At 36.8% G+C, this 20,825-nt stretch overlaps 1 protein-coding gene across 1 annotated transcript in view; it reads left to right on the top strand.

Annotated features, from left to right (window-relative positions):
• NCKAP5 (NCK associated protein 5) overlaps positions 1-20,825 on the top strand; it is a 971,312-nt gene that overhangs the window by 388,370 nt on the left and 562,117 nt on the right. The window contains exon 4 of the mRNA XM_082840997.1: positions 7,218-7,281. Coding sequence (XP_082697123.1) covers positions 7,218-7,281 — 64 coding nt within the window. The remainder of the gene's footprint in view (positions 1-7,217; positions 7,282-20,825) is intronic.

Below are 20,825 nucleotides of genomic sequence, written 5' to 3'. Positions count from 1 at the left end.
ATAATACCTACCTCATGGGATTGTTGGAGGTTTAAATATTTCATGTATCTAGAACCGTGCTTGACATACTAACTGTTCAATAAATATTAACCATTCCTCTTATCTTTTAAAATTGCGATATGATGTATCGGAATGGAAAAGGCTGAAGAAGTCGGTCGAGTGTCTCTGAAAAGTGACCTGGATAAAACCATGACCCAAAGGGGCAGAACTTGGAACTGAACTGAAGTCCAGTACCATCACCTGCCAAACTTAGGGAATTTAGGGAAGAGTGGAATCAAGACCTATAATAGAGATTCTCTATAATTAAAAGACTTGTGGAAACAGACCTGTTTTTCTATATGACTGGTTGCTAAAAAGCATGAAATTTGAAAAATAACTCCCTTAGAAATAGGAGAATGCACCTTCCCATTTCAAGGCAGTTTACTTTCTGTTTTTTGATAAAATCATTACCTAACATTTATTTTAAAAGCTAGCTTTGAATACACCTTTGAATACCCAGCACTCACGTTATGCTTAGTGCATCTTATGACACAGGTGTGCCTAGGTATGCTTTCTGTCTGTTAGACCCTGAGCTGTCTGAATTTAGAACCGTCTTATTTATCTTTATTGCCCAGTGCCTAAACTCATTAAACTCAACTTTAAGTGTTTGCTGAATGAATTAGAATCTCCACCATCATTGGATTACTGTATATAATCAGCAGAATATTCCAAATAGAGTAAAATAGAGATAGATGTATATATTATATAATACATAAAGATAACTGAGTTTTAAATACTTTAGAATATAGGAGCTTAACCTAACGACCAAAACTAACATGAAGGTCCAGTTTGGGGGGATAGTAGAAGATTCTTTAATAGCCCAATCTCTTTCCCACAGTAAAGGAAATGGACTTCGGGTTTGTAAGATGCCCCATAATGTTTTTTTCTTTTTAAATACATGTGTGAGCCTGCTTAGTTGTTCTGCTTTATTTTTCCAGAAGAGTCAGGTAGAAATTGTACAGACTAGCTGGCAGAGTATTTACTGTACTGACAGCTTGCTGGAGGTGCGTTTCGATCGGCACCCTTCAAATGCATTGTGTGTATAGAGCAGTTTGGGGTGACGAGACTCACAATGAGTAGAAGTAATTCTCCACACTCACACTGAGTGCCAGTGCGACCCTTCCTCCAGGGCAGCCTCACGGGGGTACCATCTGCCTGGTGGAGAGCAGGGCTGCACAGTGGCGTCATCCTTACCCATTCAGGATGGGTGCAGGGCTTCCTTGAAAATGGCAACAGAACACTGATTTGTCTCCAGACAGGCCTGCCTTCCCCACTCCTACAACAGATGGCTGTTCGGTGCCCTGAAGTCGGACGTCTCCACACATCGCAAACTGAATACAGTCCCCCTTCGAAAGCTGCTTACCCCTTGGGGAACATTTTTCTAAACATCCAAACCTTTGCAGGTCTTTTCTGGCTTTTACAAATGCCAGCATCCTGTTGGTATCATTGTAGGCAGTCTTTCCATGGGCTTACCTTGTAGATGTATCTGTAGTTTTCTGAAGATCCATGGTTCACATAAATAACTTTGTTGTTGTTTATTATGATCTTTAGTTGAGATTGTCTGCGGCTGCACTGAAGGATTTAGAAACCTGGGACTAATTCGCCATTTGTGCATAAAATTGAATAAAAATGTAGCTCTGTTTCATCCTCCTTGGAGGGAAAGATTCTCTTTGCATTTAACTGAAAGAGAAGTAAGTGTTGTCATCACTTTTGTTTTATTGTGTGTTTATTCTTTATATCCTTCTTTTATCCCTGTTCTGTAAGTAAGGGTCCACAGCTCTTGATAAAATATCTCTGGGCATTTGTTTTGCAATCATAAAGTCAGTACCCCCTTCATAATGAGCTACTGGCTTTGCTACAAACACAAAACAAAACAGACGTATTGCAAAAGCACAGTTGTCAGTTTTTAGCAGATGAGCGAAGACCTTCAAATAGGAACACAAGTATTTAGGAATGTGTTTAATTTGCCTTGGGTAGCATGCAAGGCAAGGATTCCTTGTTTTTTACACAAAGCTGTTTTTAACAACCCCGAATTTGCATAAAAAAGATGATGGTCCCAGTTGGTTTCACACGTATATTGGGACCATGGGGGTTTGAAGATATGGTTTGCCAAGGGACTACTAAACCCAAGAGCAGATGAGATTACTGTAAAAAAAAAAAAAAAAAAAAAGACCCATTTATTTTTAATACTTTAAGTTCATAATTTGAGCCCAGAAATATTAACATCTAGAAATCCTAAGAATTTGATTGTAGATAATTTCACCCATTCAACTCCATTACTTCCTTAATTTTAATAAAGAATGATAATAATTCTTTCATACACAAAAAAATACTATTCCTACTAAGAAAAACTCCTGCTGACATAAACTGCACACACATGGAATACCAAAAACTTGAAAGATTTGGGAGATACAAAGTACTGAACCTCAAGAAAGAACCTTTTTGGTGTGTTTTAGCCTTGAAACCCTCTTTTCAAAGGAAATATGATTCAGAGGCCTACTACATAAAATAGCTCCTAGTACCTAAAATTGTGGTGCCCCTCCTGTAGTGGAACTTAACTGGCACTGGTCTTGCCCACCCACCCTGTGGAAAACCCTGGGCTGTTATTCGGAACCCTTAGAAGTCTTTGCTCCATGACATTATATATGTTGCATTTCCTGAATAAATGATTTAGAACAATTACAGAGCATGGACCCAAAGAGGCATTTGTATTGGTTGGTCATGCAAATTGTCCTTCACCACCAGGCTGCTTTGAATGAGAGTAGATCCCATAAAGTAGACTAAAGCGATTTTCCAATTTGTAAATTTGGAAGGATGACCAGAGAGCAGGGTTAGGGTTGGGGATTATCTTTCCTGTGACCCAGACTACTCTGAGATTCTCCACGTTTGTGTCACACATTTCCACGTGGCTGTTTGAAGTCGGGCACATCTCTGCTCACGTAGCGGTAGGTCAAAAGTAAAGCTGACGTTTCTAGTTTTACATATTTTACTCTCTGTTGCACCAAATCAAGTGGCTAATGTGCTACCACTTCTGAGATGTTGGTTTTCTATGTTGGTTCATTCATACTTTATTGAAGGCCCAAAAATAAAATGTGTGGGCAGACTACAAAATTTTATGATTTATTAATATTTTCCTTCTTAAAAACTATGTAATGGCTAAAACCATTGGAGTTTTCTTTCCAATTGAACTGAATAGGATTTGACAAGCACCTATACCATGTGATATTTCCTAATAGTGTGATAAAGGAAATCTATTTTAAGGATAAAACAGTGATGTTCCTAACCTTTACACTGTATTAGAATTATTTTTATTATTTAGTAGGATGATAGTGATAAGATAGACTCTTGTTCTGTTTCTAGAAATGTCTTTTTTGTGCTAAACTGCTCTTCTAAAAAATTAGTGGGCTATTGGTATATATATTAAATCTTTCTCTGAAGATTCAGCAATCAGAAATGATGATTCCAGGAAATTTTCCAGAACGCCTTCCATCTCTAGTTCTGTATCTGTCTTCGGGGCGAAATTCTCAAAGTGTGGGCCTGGGATGCTGGGTGCTTCCAAGACCCTTTTAAGAGATCCACAACGTCAAAACTATTTTCATAAGCTAGTATTTGCGTTTTTTTCCTTACATTCTTTCGTTGGTGTGTAGTGGAGTTTTCTAGAAGCTATATGACGTGCTCTCACAACAAGTTGAATGCGGAAGCAGATATGAGAATCCAGCTGTCTTCTGTAGAGCCAGATGTTAAAGATATATTTGCAGAATTTTAAAGCAGTGTCACTCTTCTTATGAAATTTATTCTTGTTTTGGAATATAATATTTTTCATAAAAATGTTTTACTTATGTTACCATGGATTTATTAATTTTTAATGAATTTATAGGTAACTACTTTTTAAAACTACCTGTTTTCATTTATATATGGTAAATATCTATGAACGTAACCTACTTGAACAGAAAGTCTTTTGGGCAGCATCAGTAGCTATAACCCATGTAAAGAAGCTCTTTTGGGTCCTCAATAACTTTTCAGAATGCAGAGGGGTCCTGTGGCCCAAATATATGAGAACTGCTGTACTATTATCCCCTCATTCAGTGTCCTTATATAGGAATTTACTTTGTTGACGCTTACGCAGATATTTACCTGGTAGTCCATGGAAGCTGTGCTTATCATAATTTTAAAATGTGTGTAAAAAGCTTTTGTGGCCAACTAGAACCAGAAGGTGCCCTGTGGGAATCATTGTGTATGCGTGTGTGTGTGTTGTGTACTCATAAATGCAAATAGGTAGTTATTAGAAATTCTATCATGCTGGGCAAATTGGTATTAGATTCTGTGTCTGATTCCTCACTCAGCAAATCGCAAACATTTATTTTGTTTCTACTAAATGGCCCTTAGTAGGTGTTATAGAGATGGACTAAATGTGATCTCAGCATTCAGGGCAGCAGCTGGTACAGTGCTATACCACAGCTACACCACACTACACCGACTGCACCACAACTGACTATGTGCAAAAATGCATCAGTCAGCAATTTTGGCTGCCACCCTTGTGGTCAAGGAGGACCTTATGGGCTTATTTAGAGGAAAAGATATACTAAATAAACAGTCAAGGAAAATATAAGACAATGTGGATTAGAGTTTAGACTAGAAGTTAAATGTCTCCGTATTCAGTATACAGAGAACACAATGAGTTCAGGTATTGTTATATTAACTTAATTATCATCCTTAGTACCAGAGTAGCTTCTGGGTTCTCTTTATTTAGTTTCATGGAGTTATACATCCCAGTGAGAAATAATTTATAGATTATTTTGGTAAAAATTTTGACAGTGTAATAGTAAACCTTTCAATCCATGAATGTGGTGACTGTGTGTTTTTATGTGTATGTATAAAATCTCCTTTAATTGTTCTAAGCAGTGTTTTGTGGTTCCTGTGTAGCAGTTTAAGTCTTTCATTACATTTATTCCCTAAGTATTTTATGTTATTACAGATTCTTTAAACTTAATTTTCCAGTTGTGTGATGCTAATACGTAAAAACATAATTGATTTTTGTAAATTGACTTGTATCCTGTGACTTTGCTAAATTATTAGCTGTATTGTTGCTTTGTAAATTCCTTAGGATTTTCTGGTTAGAAAATTATGTCATCTGTGAATATAAACAATTTTACCTCTTCCTTTTTGTTGTTTGTGTCTTTAATTTCTTTTTCTCACCTTATCAAACTAGGTAGGGGTTAATGCCGTCTTCGAACTTTCATAAATGAGATCATAAAATATATACTCTTCTGCATTTGCTTATTTCACTCAATGGTATTGTTGTGATGAGGTCTTGATTATTCCTTCTCAGTAGTTTATGGTATTTCAATGTATAACCATGTTCAGGTTTATCCATTCTACTGTTAATGGGTGTGTGCATTTTCAGTTTAAGGTTATTACAAGTAGTCCTCCTATAAACATTCTAGTACGTGCCTTTTAGTGAACATATATATGAGTTTCTGTTGAGTTTATACCTCAGAGTTGACTTACTGAGTCATAGAATATAAAGTGTGTTCTTCTCTATTTTTTTTGTCCTCATGAGTATTTGCCACGTGTTTAGTTTTCATATTAAGCCAGAAGTGTGTCGCATTCTTCTCTTCCCTCTGTCTTTTCATCTGCTCATCGGGACTTGGGTCAGAGAACACGTGTAGGCTCTCTGCCTTGCTTACCTCAAAAAGAGGCATGTGACCCCATCTCTCTCTGGCTTCTTCCTGCTTACCTTTTTGCCCCTCTCATAGGATATAAGCACAGGTCCTGCTCTAGGCTCCCAAAACTTGTATACCCCAAAAGTCTCCTGACTCTAGTTTTCCTCCGTCTAGTCTGTCTTTAGGTGTTTATTCAGAGAGAGAACTGTTCCTACTAAAAAGCTACTCCACTTTAACCAAACTAAAATATTGGGTTGGCCAAAAAGTTCGTTCAGGTTTTGTGTTAACATCTTACTGAAAAACCCGAACGAACTTTTTGGCCAACCCAATACATGCCTTCTTGATAGTCTTGGGCATTTCAAAGACACAAGCAGTTAGAAGGGGAGAAATCCTCTCCCGCCTCTGGGATTCAGGTTGCTTCCTCTCTGTTTGCATGTAGCTGAATCCTGTGTAGAAGGAGGGCTGAGGGATGCAATAGCTTCACACCTCGATAGCAGTAGAGGATTTCAGAGAAAATTCTTGCTCGAACTAAGATTTGAGAATTACTGGAAGAGTTCACTTATCCCTACTTCGTCTCTCAGCTGTTTTAAGAATAATTGAAAAGCTGGCCAAAATGAAGATATCTGTCACTTTACAAAAGTAGTCTTAAAATTTTGGTTAATATTAGATTCTTTGTAAGAGAGATCAGAATTGCAATTATAAAGGACACAAAATGAACCCTGTTGTGAACTAAAGAATACTTAAATAATTTCACTTTCAATTCCATATTTTCATATTTCCTAGACCCTGAAAAACGACATGCAGCATTTTTATTTAGGTTTTGAACTAAGGAGAACCTAAAGTTTGATTGTAATATTACTACTTACCAGTTGGAGGCTCCAAGACTGAATCAGGAAGAAATAGAAAATATGAACAGTCCATATGTTATTTAGCCTCTCTTAGCCTCAGTTTCCACATCTTTGAAATGGGGATAATAAAACCTATTATAGGGCTGTTTTCGGGCTCATATGAGATCAGGTAAAATGCTCAGCCCCATGCCTGTTATGTAGCAAGTCTGCAAAGGATTTTCTATTTTTATTTCGAGAATGGTACAGAGTTACATTTTGTTTGCTTTATTAAATTCAGTATCAGCGCAGGGCAACAAAATAAATAAGAATAGCGAAAATATTTATGAGCAACATTGATACAGGAAGAACAACTGAAATATTTTAGCCATGGAAAATTTATTTACAAATGATATATGTTAATGAACTTAAAAGGAAGCTTTGAGTTGGCATTGAGCATTCATTTGGCTATTATAAAATCCAAGGCAAAAGATCTCTTTCATGACACACAGTGAAAACAATGCACTCATGACCAATCACTTTAAATATTTATAGAAAGTTTAGTGGAGGAAGTGAGCTAAACCAAGGAAGGGATTCCTCTGGAGACCTCAGAAGAATGTTTTGAAGCCAGGCCGGTGTACCTCTGCATTGAGAAGGATGGTCAACTAATCATGTGCTTTTGCTTCTCCAGGGAGAAGTTGGCTGTGGCCCGACTGCAGAGAGAAGTTGCCCAAAGAAGAAGTGAGGGGGCCATGGTAAGTCCCAGCTGGTCTGTCCTGATTCCCAACCTCCCTTCCGAAGTCTGTGGCTTGAAAGGCATTTTTGTCTCGTTAAGGATTTCAAAGGAAAATATTTGCTCGTAGCAAACTGAATGCTGTATTGGTAAATAATATGTTTATAGTGCTGTTTAAACAGATCTGCCATTTGCTGAGAGAGCGGGAAATATTAATTGGGAAAAAGAACTCTTTGAGCTTTAAGGAGGATGTTCAAATGTTCAGAGGGTTGTACGGCTTTATTTCCTGAAGGTCTACTGGATGCCCAGGCTTCCAGCTGTGAGCACAATGTCCGTAAAGGAGCGCTCTCAGATTTTTCAGACAAGGACAGGGCAACTTAATTCAAGCCTCTCAGCTCTTCGAACCTGAAAAATAAACAGCCTAAAAGAGCACTCAGCTGTTTGCTAACGTAATTGTCTTTTATCGTCTTCCTTCTCTCCGCTCTTTGTGGTGTAGTCTCCCTGTCCATTTCAGTGTGTACCATTTAGGAAACTGATGTTTCCTTGTGTTTTGAATTGTACTAAAAATCAATATGGTTGTTCTGGCCTGTAGCAACGTCATTTTGTAGACTTTCTTTGCCAAAGTATCTGCCTGTGTGCCCCTCTAGTATCGGAGATGGCTGTCGGGGGACCTGGGGAATGGACTTGTGTGGGTTAACTGCTGCTGCTCTCTCTGAGAAAAAAATATGACATCAGATTTTTTCCAAACGTATAACAAAACAATGGCACACATGCAACTTTTCAGCTTATGCTTTTTTGAAAAGAGAAGCCACACATTTTCAGACCCTGAAAGCTGCTTGCATTTGATTTCATGAGAGTTAATTGACAATTCATCTGCTGAAAAGTGTAAGAAATTTGTAAAATAAGCTGGCCTTGAACTTCTCTCAAGAGGGAAGGCAGAGGGCTGGAACAAGAGGTTGACTGTTGAGTGGATTCTGGAAGGTTCCGTGGCCCTTGAGCTTGCTAAAATACTTGGTGATCATGTTGTTTGCTCTGCTAGTGATCTTAAGGCAAAGAGAATCTTGACTGTTCCAAGAATACGATGAAGCTGCTCGCAAGCATCTTTGAGCAATGACCTGGGAATAAGTTGAAGAAAATGAAGGTTTAGTTAAACGGTGAACTGAAAATGTTCAATCTGGACTTTTACTGCATTGCAAAATGTTTCTGAGCTAGGCCATTCTGTAATGTTTCCATCTTTGTTCAGGCTAGCTAGCTCCTGTTCAACACTTCATCAGCTATGTTCAAAGTGACGGTGAAGAAGTGACAGCTTTTCTAGGTCTGTTTCTTCATCCTTAAGATGAGGAAGTTGGGATTGTATGATTGCAGTCCTGCGAATGAGCGTTTGTTCATGTAAAGTTTTGATAATGGGAAGATTTTTCTGGCAATAACTAAATGTTATTTAAGTTCATAAGAACAGGCCCCTAAAGAATGTATCTTTCTGATTGTGACATTGAATGAGCCTGAGTTGAAATCATCTCAGACAGATAACTGTCGAGTTTTTCATAAAACGAAACCCCCTTTTAAAACGTTATAGAAGTTATTGTTCAGTGTAGAAAATACCCAGAAAACACAGGCAAACAAAAAGTGACTCTGGTTGCTCAAAAACCAACTTTGGAGAAGTTACCAGTGTTTTGTTACTCATCTTTAAATAATGTTAATGAAAAATCACGTTTATGTATTGACCGATTTAACAAGTAAGTTATGGAGCACCTAACCCTAACCCTACCCAGCACTATTCTAGGCATTGGGGAAGCATCAGTGGAAAAAACAGGCAAACATCTGAGAGCTTACATTCTACTCGTTAGGGAGACAGATGTTTGATGGAATTACCGTCAGATGGTGGAGGCAGCTATGAGAAAATAAGATCAGGGTAGGGGAAAGTGGGATGCTAGGGGATCAGTATGAGTGTTCTCAGTAGTAAATCACTGAAGAGTTAGTATTAGAGGGACGTTGAGGAGGAGAGGGAATGAACCAGGAAGATAGTTCCAGCGGGTGTTAGCATTCCTGGCGGGGAGGTGAGCAAGTTCCAAGGCCTGCATTGCCTGAGGAACAGCATGGAGAAACAGGATGGCTGGAGGGCATGAGGGAGAGGCTGAACAGTAGAAGATAATTCAGAGAAGTGACGGGGCAGAGGAGTATGTCATCAAGGTCCCCAGAGATCTCTGGCTCATGCTCTGAGTGACAGGATCCACTGGAAGGCTTTTAGTGAGTGCCCTGATGCCATCTGATTTACTACTGTTCATACGACTGTTTCCCCCAATTCCGTAATTGATCACATCTCAATTCTTCAGAGACACCTAAGCCCTGATTTTTATTCATGTCCTATATTTTGCTTTTTTCTCCCTCTTTCTTGGTATTTTTTTCCCCTCTTTCCTTACCTAGTCGTCCCCCATCCCGAATTTTCAACTTAATTATATGCTTCAGCTTTTCTGCTCCTAGGATTCATTTATTTCTGAAGGCCTGATTCTTTCAGTATCTGACAGCTCCTAAAATCAGGCAGTTCTATTAAGCCTCTAAATTTAATTCTGGCTGTTATGAGCCCAGAACTTTCGTCACGTTTTTAGCAGAAATGGAAAGCAGTTCATCGCAACCAGATCGCCTTATGCTTTTAAAGAATAATATTCACAGTATGCTATGTTTTATCCACATGAAAGAAAAAATGGTATGTATGGGAAAAGTTATATAAGTATTTTCAAAATGCTATATAATTGAAGCAGATAATTATTTTAACCGTCATCCGTGAACCTGTTATAATCAAAGTCTTTAATGCAAAACATGGCCTTTTAAAAATTTGACTATGCAATAAATCTTTCTACTTATAAGTTTTTAAGTTAGTACCCAAGGCATCATTTTTGAGAGATTTCTTCTTTTAACACACTGTTTATTTTGGAACAATTTTATTAGACTTCCATGAAGTCGCACACCTGCATACTCTTTCACCAGTTTTCTAGTGTTAATACTGACGTAACCATGGCGTAATTATAGAAACTGAGAAATTAACATTGGCACATAACTATTAACTAAGTTCTAGATTTTTTTTTTGGAATTTCACCGGTTTTTGCAATAATGTCCCCTTTCTGATTTAGGGTTCAGTTCAGGGTACTGCATTGCATGTAGAAAGATTTCTTTTTGCTGGCTGATTGACACATGTGGAAATAAGAAAGAATATGGATTTGGGAATGAGGCAAGTCTGGATTCAAAGTCCAGCTCCATCAGTAGTTAGCTGTACGACCTTGGACTCATTCCTTTATGGGTTTTTAACAATTCTGTCTGTGCTTTTGTTCTGTTAACTCAGGTCTTTATTTGGGAAAGCTATCTTTGAGTATATTATACGTTTCCTGTTTGTTTCTTTGTTCTTCCACGAAATAACTATTGCCATTGTTTTCATACTTACCTTTCAGTATTTTTCACAAACTGCTATAAGATCATGTTTCTCTTTATTCTGGGAGATTGTATTTCAGCTTGTGTTCTCTCTCACTGACTCAATTTACTGCAAGATCTTTTCTGTCCATAAGACTTTGATGTCCTCTTGAACTTTGTTATAAGTAAAAAAGGCCCCTTCTACCCCAAGAGTATATTCATTCCCAGTATCTTCTAGAATGCATATAGTTTTTATTTTTCTATATGTAAATCTTTGCATATTCTAGGTGGAATTACATTGGTGTGAGGTAGGGATCAAAATGAGTGTTTGCCCAAATTAACTGTTCAGTAAATGGTGTCGGGAAATTACCTAGTATCTAACCTTTACTGTCGCATTTACCATCTTCCAAATTCAATCCCTATCAATACGCCTCAATTACTGGATGGCTTATTCTTTTCTATTAACCTTATTTAGTCTATTCTTACGATAGCCTAAATTGTTTTAATTACTAGAAATTTGTCTATTTAATATTTTATAGGCTGAATTCTTTCTGATTATTCTTTTTTATCCAAACTTAAAAAGATAATTTTATTTATTGAATAGCAATCAGGGTTTCATGAGTTAAAAATATGTATTTGGCTTTTTAAAAAAAGTATTTTTATATGTATTTATGACACAGGAGTACCTCAGAGACTATTTCAAAATGACATGAAAAATGGCTTAATATGTTTATTTTTTTTACATTTATATTAAAATTTTTTAAAAGAATGTCACTTCTACCACTGTGAGTTTGTTTTTTATTAGTATCTCAAGAACACTAATATTCTACCAAACATAATTTTTTAAATGTTTGGTTTAGTTATGCAAAGTTAACAACACTGTATGGTTCCTTTTCATCCCATTCTGTTTGGGGAAAAGAAAAATATCCTCTTTTGATTACTCACCTCAAGACACTGAGGAAGCATAGTATCCCCATTTAACCTGCTGCAGGATTCCCTTTTTTCCTGCAGCTGGATATTCAGACACGGGCTGGGTGTTACCATCCTGTACCATCAGCTAAATTCAAAACCATATCCTCTTGTCTTTTTGCACAAGAACATCCAAGGAATAACTGTCAAAGATGAGGATATTTGACAGTTGTATCAGGAATTTGAGAAAAAGCAGAGAAGAGCTGGAGGAAGTAGGGAGATCAGAATCCTTGGACCCTCTGTGACTTCCTTGCTGGAGGATGGGGCAAACTTAGGTCAGCAGAATCCCTCACCAGATCTTATTCATTCAGTGCCGCAGTATGAACAGCCAGCTGTGGTGATAACTGGAGTTAGCTGGATTCACTGATACAAAAACACATTAAAGAAACTTCATGCCTGTGGACCCACAGTTTCTAGTGGGTCTCTGTTTAACTGCAGGGTTCTCTTCTTCAAGTATCTGCATAGTGTTTGAGAGCTTTAGTCCTAGTCTTATTTTTAACTTGTTGGTCCCCTACCCAGTGCAGCCTGTGAGCTTATTTTCCCTCTTAGTCATTTGTAGAAAGCAAAAGTCACAGTGTTAAATAACTGTTATTTAAACAAGAAGAGATAATTCCTTTTAACTTAAGAGACACATGTAGAAATAGGGACATTGCAAGCAACCCAGGTGATACTGCCTTGGTGAGTTTTCAGGATTTTGCCCAGTGTGCCCTTCCTCTTGGCATTGCTGCACAGCTGTATTGTCTGGCTTCTGGTAGACAAGAGGGCAGCCGAGAAGGGAGATTCAGAGTTTGGAAACCCAGAAGTAAGGGGGCCTGAAGCTGTAGTACCTAAACATGTCAATTCCTACTGCTAGATTTCTTGGGGACAGGTGTTTAGTTTTGTTTCACAGCAGCGCAGTGGGTGATACAACTGATTTTCTAACTGCTAGTAGTCAAAGGAGGAGGGTTAGGATTACAGGGTGAACTAACCTATAACCTATTTTTGTGTTTCTTTTTTTTGGAGATAAAATTGACATATATCATTATATTAATTTGAGGTATACAACATAATGGTTCAATATATGTATACAGGTTTCCCCTGCTATCTGAAAAGAGAGCATTCCTATGAAACCTTTGGTAAGCTGAGACGGTGTAAAGCGAGACACAATTACCTTTTTTTGTAATAGTAAACATGCTTCGGATTTCTGTTGGTTAGTGAAAAAAAGTACAGATGTAGGTCTTTCATAAAAGTGAAGTCGTGCAAAGCAAACTTTTAAAAAGTGGGGGCTGCCTGTATTTTGCGAAATGATCACCACAGTAGGTCTAGCTAATATCCTTCACCACACACTTACAAACTGTTTTTCTTGTGATGAGAAATTTTAAGATCTACTACTCTCCTGAGCAACTTTCAAATATAAAATACAGTATTATTAACTATAGTCACCATGCAATATATTACATCCTCAGGACTTATTTTATAACTGGAAATTTGTACCGTTTGACCCCCTTTACCCACTTTGTCCACCCCTCCCCTCTCCCTGCCTCTGTCTTTGTATCTATGAGTTTGTCTTTTTTTTTTTTAAGATTCCACATCTAAGTGAGATCACGTGGTATTTGTCTTTCTCAGTCTCACTTATTTCACTTAGCATAATGCCCTCAAAGTCCGTCCATTGTTGCAAATGGCAGCATTTCCTTCTTTTTTATGGCTGAATAATATTCCATTGTATATACTGTATACTGGATTTCCTTTATCCATTCATCCATCAATGGACACTTAGATTATTTCCATGTCTTACCTATTGTAAATAATGTGGAAACAAACATGGAGGTACATATATCTTTCCAAGATAGTGATTTTATTTCCTTTGGATAAATACCCAGAAGTGGAATTGCTGGATCATATGGTAGTTCTGTTTTTAATTTTTTAAGAAACCTCCATATCGTTTTCCATAGAGTCTTTACCAATTTACATTCCCATCGATAGTACACAAGGGTTCCCTTTTCTCCACATCCTAGCCAACACTTACTTCTTGTCTTTTTGTTAATAGTCATTCCAACAGGTATGAGATGATATCATATTGTGATTTTGATTTGCACTTACTGAGTGATTAGTTATATTAAGTACCTTTTCATGTACCCGTTGCCCATCTATATGTCTTCTTTGGGAAAAGGTCTACAGATGTCCCTTGGAGATATTGTAGGTTTGGTTCCAGACCATTGCAAAAAAGCGAATATCACAATAAAGTGAGTCACATGAATTGTTTGGTTTCCCAGTGCGTATAAAAGTTATGTTTACACTGCATTGTAGTCTGTTAAGTGTGCAATAGCATTATGTATTTTTAAAAATACATACCTTAATTTAAAAAGTACATTACTGCTGAAATATGTTAACCATAATCTGACAACACAGGATTGCCACAGACCTTCAATTTGTAAAAAACACAAATATGAAACACAGTAAAGTAAGCACAAAAAAACAAGCTATGCCTGTATTCCGATTTTCTGCCTATTTCTGAATTGAATTGTTTGTGTGTTTTGCTGATGACTTGTATGAGTTCTTTACATATTTTGCATGTTAACTCCTTAACATATATGTGATTGCAAATATTTTCCCCTATTTAGTAGGTTACCTTTTAATTTTGTTGATGGTTTCCTTTGCTGTGCAGAAGCTGTTTAGTTTGATGTAGTCCCCTTTATTTATTTTTCCTTTTGTTGCCTTTGCTTTTGGTGTCAAATCCAAAAAATCATCACCAAGATTGATCTCAAGCAGCTTACTACCTGTGTTTTCTTCTGTGAGTTTTATGGTTTCAGGTCTTATGTTCAAGTCTTTAATCCATTTTGAGTTAATTTTTGTGTATAGTGTAAGATAGTGGTCCAATTTCATTCTTTTGCTTGTGACTGTCCAGTTTTCCCAACACCATTTATTAAAGAGACTGTTTTTTCCTCATTGTATATTCTTGCCTCCTTTGTCATAGATTAAGTGACCATATATGTGTGGCTATATTTCTAAGCTCTCTATTCTGTTCCATTGATCTATGTGTCTGTTTTTATGCCAACACCATACTTTTTTGATTACTGTAGTTTTGTAATACGGTTTGAAATCAGGAAGCATGATGTGTCCAGCTTTGTTCTTCTTTCTCAAGATTGCTTTGGCTATTCACATTTTTTTTGTGGTTTCATACATATTTTAGGATTGCTTGTTCTATTTCTATGAAAAATACCATTTGGATTTTGATGGAAATTGCATTGAATGTGTAGATTGCTTTGGGTAGTATGTATATTTTAACAATATTAACTCTTCCAAGCCATGAGCACAGAATGTCTTTCCATTTATTTGTTTCTTCTTCAATTTCTGTCATCATTGTCTTAGAGTTACATTTGGTTAAACTCGTTCTTAGGTATTTTATTATTTTTGATGTAATTGGATTGTTTTCTTAATTTCTCTTTCTGATCATTTGTTATTAGTGTATGTAAATCAACCGATTTGGGGAAAACTTGGTTATAGTCTCATGGGAAGCTTGGACGTGTCTCCTTGTGTTAACATATTGATGTTAGCAGCGGTCATGGCAGTTGAGTTTAAAGTATCATCCAAAGAAGAGAAGCATCTTGGACAACACACCATTCACAGTGTTTATCATTAGCTGAAATATATCCATAATACATCTCTGGAAATAGAACCAGGGGTGTTTTTCTCTTGTTCACAACAGCCAACTTCATAAGTTAAAAAGCCAAGTAGACATGTCTTTCTAAGCGTTTAGAACGGTAGATGCCAAACTTTAGGACATGTTTCTGTATATGTGCTAAATTTTGGAAATAGGCCCTGCGTATTATTTTGTTCATTTATCTGTTCAGCTTATCCAAGAGAGAATAAAATGAAGTCATTGCTTTCATAAAATTTATACTATAAAATACTTATTGCACAAATACATCAATGTCATACTTTTCATGATCTCTGTTCACAGTCAGTAATACCAGAAATCAATAATAATCCCTCAAAACAGAATAACTTGGAAATTTTTAATAAAATATTTTGTTACTCGCTTAAAAATTTTTTTGAAGTAGAGTTTATTTACAATATTATGTTAGTTTTAGGTTACAGCAAAATGATTCTGATATATATATTTTATTCACTTTTAAGCAAATAAATTCTAAGAGAAATTAAAAATATTTAAGCTGAATGAAAATGAAAACACTCCATTTACACGAACTTAGGCAGTGTAATTAAATCAAAACGTATGGTGAGATATACACCTTTAAATGTATGTAATAGGAAAAGAAAATATTTTAAATTAATCAGTCATTGAACTCAAGCAGCAATAAAGAATAATAAGCATAAAGAGAGAAGAGGAAAGAAATAATGAAATAAAAACCAGAAACCAATGAAGTACAAAATGAAAAAATAGTGCAGTTTTCAGCAACACTGATTTATCCACGTATGCATAAAAATTAGAAGACAATTAGACTTGTGACCACTAACTGGGTATTTGACATAAAGACTTATTGTCAATATATAGATATAAACTTGATATTATGGTCGTGTGTTTCAAAAGAGTTCTTACTGTTTAGAGATATGCAGAGAAATATTTGCCAGTGAAGTACTGTGATGTCTGGGTTTACTTCAAATAATACTGAAAGAGGAGAATAGCTGGACGTGTAGGTGAATCAAAATTGGCGATATTTGATAATTGTTGAAGTTGACTGTTTATTATACATTTTTCTACTTTTACAAATGTTTAAAATGTTTCACGATAAAAAGTTTCTTAACCCCCTCCTCCCCCCCGGAAAGCTGCCAGGCTCTGATGATTTTACAGAGGAGTTCAACCAAACCTGTAGTGAAGGAGATAATATTTTATACAAATTGGTGCTGAAAGAAGATGAAAGAAGTATCCCCAACTCACTGTTTACAAAATAAAAGCTAAACTTTTCATTGGAGAAAAGTTATGCATTTACCAAACAATTGCACAGACAGTAGAGAGATTTCCTGTATGCCTCATACCCAGTTTCCCAATTATTAACGTCTTATTGTTGTATGGTGCATTTGTCACAACTAAGGAACCAATATCGATACATTATTATTACCTAAAGTCCATTCATTGTTCCCATTCCCATCGTTTCACCTCATGTCCTTGCTCTGTGTCAGGATCCTATCCAGGATAACCATTACATTTTCTCATCTTGTCTCCTTACGCTCTTCTTGGTTGTGGCAGATCCTGAGACTTCCCTTGTTTTTGCTGACCTTGACCGTTTTGAGGAGCCCTGGTTAGCTATTTTGGGACATTTGTCTCAGTGAGATTTGTCTGCTGTTTTTCTCATGATTAGACTGGGATAGATGTGGGGGAGGGAGACCACAAGTTAAAGTGCCATTTTTGTCACATCGTATCAAGGTTGCGTATTATCACTATAACTCATCCTTATTTAGGTGAACCTTGACCACGTGGCTGAGGTAGTATTTGTCAGGTTTCCACTGTGAAGTATCTCTCCCACCACCCCCTTCCATACCGTCCTCTTTGGAAGGAAGTCGCTCTGCATGGCCCACGCTTAAGGAGTGTGCAGTCGTGCTCTTCCTCCTGAGCGTGCAGTATCTGTAAACTATTTTGAATTCTTCCACATGGGAGATTTGTTTGTTCTTTCCTGTTTATTTATTCAATCATTTATATTACTATGAATGCATTGATATTTACTTTTATACTTCGGGTTATAAACCAACATAAACCACGTAATTTTGTTGCTCTATTTGTTCAGCTTTGGCCATTAGGAGCCCTTATAGTTGGCAATCTTGTCCCTCTCACACACTGTCGTCATTGTTTTTGTTTGTTTGCCTTGCCTTGCCTTGCCTGTTTTCTTTTCTTTTTTTTCTTTCTTTTCTTTTCTCTTTCTTCTTAGCACTTTCTTACTTTCTAGTTTTATAATATACTCCAGGCTCATCTTGTGTATTTCCCTCCTGCAGTCTTAGAATCAGCCGTTTCTCTAAGGAACACTGGTTTTATTTAATGGATAAGGGTATTTGAAACCAAGATCTGGGCGCTAGGTGCCAACTCACTTTTATGAGGCTTATTTAAAGTGGGATTTATTCCAGGAATGCAATGATTGCTTGATGTTAGAAAATCGAGGGGGCTTCCCTGGTGGTCCAGTGGTTAAGACTCTATGCTCCCAATGCAGGGGGCCCAGGTTCAACCCCTGGTCAGGGAACTAGATGCCACATGCCACAACTAAGATCCCGTGTGCCACAGCTAAAGATCACACACACAGCAACGAAGATCCCGTGTGCTGCAACTAAGACCCGGCACAGCCAAATAAATATTAAAAAAAAAAGAAAACTTGATTAAAATAATTGATAGCAGTTATAAACACAGAACAAAAACTCAAAAGATACAGAGTAAAACGTTTGATAAAATTCAATACCAATTCACAATAATTAAAAAAAATGTAGTCAGCCAAGAACAAAAGGATGTTTTCTTAAATTGATAAAAGGTGTCCATGGAAAATCTTTAGTAAAAATTGTGCTTAATGGTGAAATGGTAGAAGCGTTCCTTTTAAAATCCATAACCAGACCAGATGCTGCCTGTCACTGCTGCTATTTATTTTTATACTTCTGGTCCTAACTAGCATATGATAAGTAAGTGATGTAAGGATTGGGGAAAAAGCGGTTTGTATTATTGCAAATGATGATTGTCTAAATAGAAACTTTAGACAAACTTTCAGAAGATTGCTGGGTATAAGATGAATATACAAAAGTTAATAGAAATCCTACATATACATCATCAACTCTTAGGGTAGTTTTAAGAGACAGTACTTAAAATAGTTTTTTTTTTTTTTTTTTTTTTTTTTGTGGTACACGGGCCTCTCACTGCTGTGGCCTCTCCCGTTGCGGAGCACAGGCTCCGGACGCGCAGGCTCAGCGGCCATGGCTCACGGGCCCAGCCGCTCCGTGGCATGTGGGATCTTCCCGGACCAGGGCACGAACCCGTGTCCCCTGCATTGACAGGTGGACTCTCAACCACTGCGCCACCAGGGAAGCCCTAAAATAGTTTTTTTTAAAGGCATCTAAGAATAAATCTAAAAAGGAATACGTAAGATATTGATGGAGCAATTGTTAAAGAGTATAAAAGAGGAGAGATAAATTAGTGGAGAGATGGGCCATATATTCTTGAAAGGGAAGACTCAGTACCATAAAGGTATCCACTTACCCCAAAGTGATTTATATATTCCATGTAATTCTAATCAGAATCCCAAAGGGGTTTTCACAGAATACAAAAAGCTAATCTAATATTAATATTTAAAATGTAGGGTTTTTAAAAATAAATTTATTTTTTAAATTTATTTATTTTGGGCTGTATTGGGTCTTTGTTGCTGTGCGCGGGCTTTCTCTACTTGCAGCGAGTGGGGGCTACTCCTCGTTGCGGTGCGCGGGCTTCTCATTGCAATGGCTTCTCTTGTTGCGGAGCATGGGCTCTAGGCGCGGGGGCTTCAGTAGTTGTGGTGCGCAGGCTCAGTAGTTGTGGCTCATGGACTCTAGAGCGCAGGTTCAGTAGTTGTGGCGCACGGGCTTAGTTGCTCCGCGGCATGTGGGATCTTCCCAGATCAGGGCTTGAACCCGTGTCCTCTGCAATGGCAGGCAGATTCTTAACCACTGTGTCACCAGGGAAGTCCCAAAAATGTAGGTTTAAGTATAGATGATATGATTTTAAGGAAAAGATAACAGGAGGTGTTGTATCCTATCACACATGAAGATTTATCATAAAGCTAAAGCAATTGAATCTGTGTAGTGTTGGGCAGAGATATCCAAATAAACCGGGAGAACAGAATGCAGAGCCTTGAGTAGGCCACATGTAAATAGGAATCTATAATGGAAGTAGAATTACAATTCAGTGAGGAAAGAATGGACAATTGAAAAAGGCCACTGTGACAATTTATAGAGTAAATTACACAATTTCATTGCGACCAGGTACAATGCACAGAAGTAAATATAAGGAAATCTCCTTATAATATTGAAATGGGGAGGATTTTATTTTAAAAAATAAAGGGAAAAAAATAAAGGAAGGAAAGTAAAATGTACAAGGAATAAAGAGAAAGATTGATAAACCTTAGTAGGTTAGGAATTAAAACCTTTGTTCAAAAAAAAAAAAGAAAAGAAAAAGAGATCATTAGCAAAGTGAAAGAGTGAGCTCCTGGCTGGTATAAGAGATTTGCAAGGCAAACCAATAGGAAAGTACCATGACCATAAACATTTAAATTTTTCTTGTTCAGAAAAATGCAGAATATAGATGAAAACATCACTGGGATAACATCTCATGCCTATCTATTTTGAAACAATTTTAGAAGTCTGAAAATGCCCGTAGGCAAGCATATGTGGAAACTGGAACTCTTCTGTATAGTTGGTAGTAGTATAACTGACGTAAACATTTAGGAAGCCCATTTCGTGTTACCTAGAAAGAAGAATGTGCAACACAGCCTGCGATCCAGGAATTCTACTTCAGTGCTTTGAACCTAGAGAAACTAACATATATGCAAAGAGACTCACGTAAAGATATGCACTTTAGCACTGTTTCTGATGATGAAAAAGTCAAAACCATCTCAGAGTCCCGCAGGAGGAGATTAGATGAGGCAACTGACTTCTTCAAACGGTAAAATAATATGAAGCAATTAAAATGAACTATATCTGCATGTACCAACATGGACAAATCTCAAAAACACTGCATTGATTATTGATATACAAGTAGAAGAAATCTAATATGTATAGGAACAGCACACACCGAGTTGAGCATAATGAATACTTCGATGGAGGGGGAAGTTCTTAAATTATATGCACTCATTTAATTTTTTAATGAAGCAAATATCATAAAATGTTTAAAAAATTTGGATAAAGTTAAGTGACATCTTGTATTTCTGAAATATTTTCTGAATTTTAAAAATATCATTAACAATATTAAGTAAATGTAAATGAAAATTTGAAATTAAAAAATAAATATAGGGTTAAGGGTGTAAGAGATATAAACTATTAAGTATAAAGTAAGCTACAAGGATATGTTGTAGAACACAGGGAATATAACCAACATTTTATAGTAACTACAAATAAGGTATATAACCTTTAACAATGTGAGTCACTATATTGTACACCTGTAACTTATATAATATCGTACAGCAACTATACTTCAGTGAAAAAAATAAAGTTAACTATGTGAGGTGATGGATGTGTTCATTATCTTGATCTTGTATAATG

The sequence above is a fragment of the Leucopleurus acutus genome, assembly GCF_964270905.1.
Source record: "Leucopleurus acutus genome assembly, chromosome: 6".
Classification (NCBI taxonomy): domain Eukaryota; kingdom Metazoa; phylum Chordata; class Mammalia; order Artiodactyla; family Delphinidae; genus Leucopleurus; species Leucopleurus acutus.
Note: the sequence above shows the minus strand (reverse complement) of the source record. Positions and strands in the feature narration are given on the sequence as shown.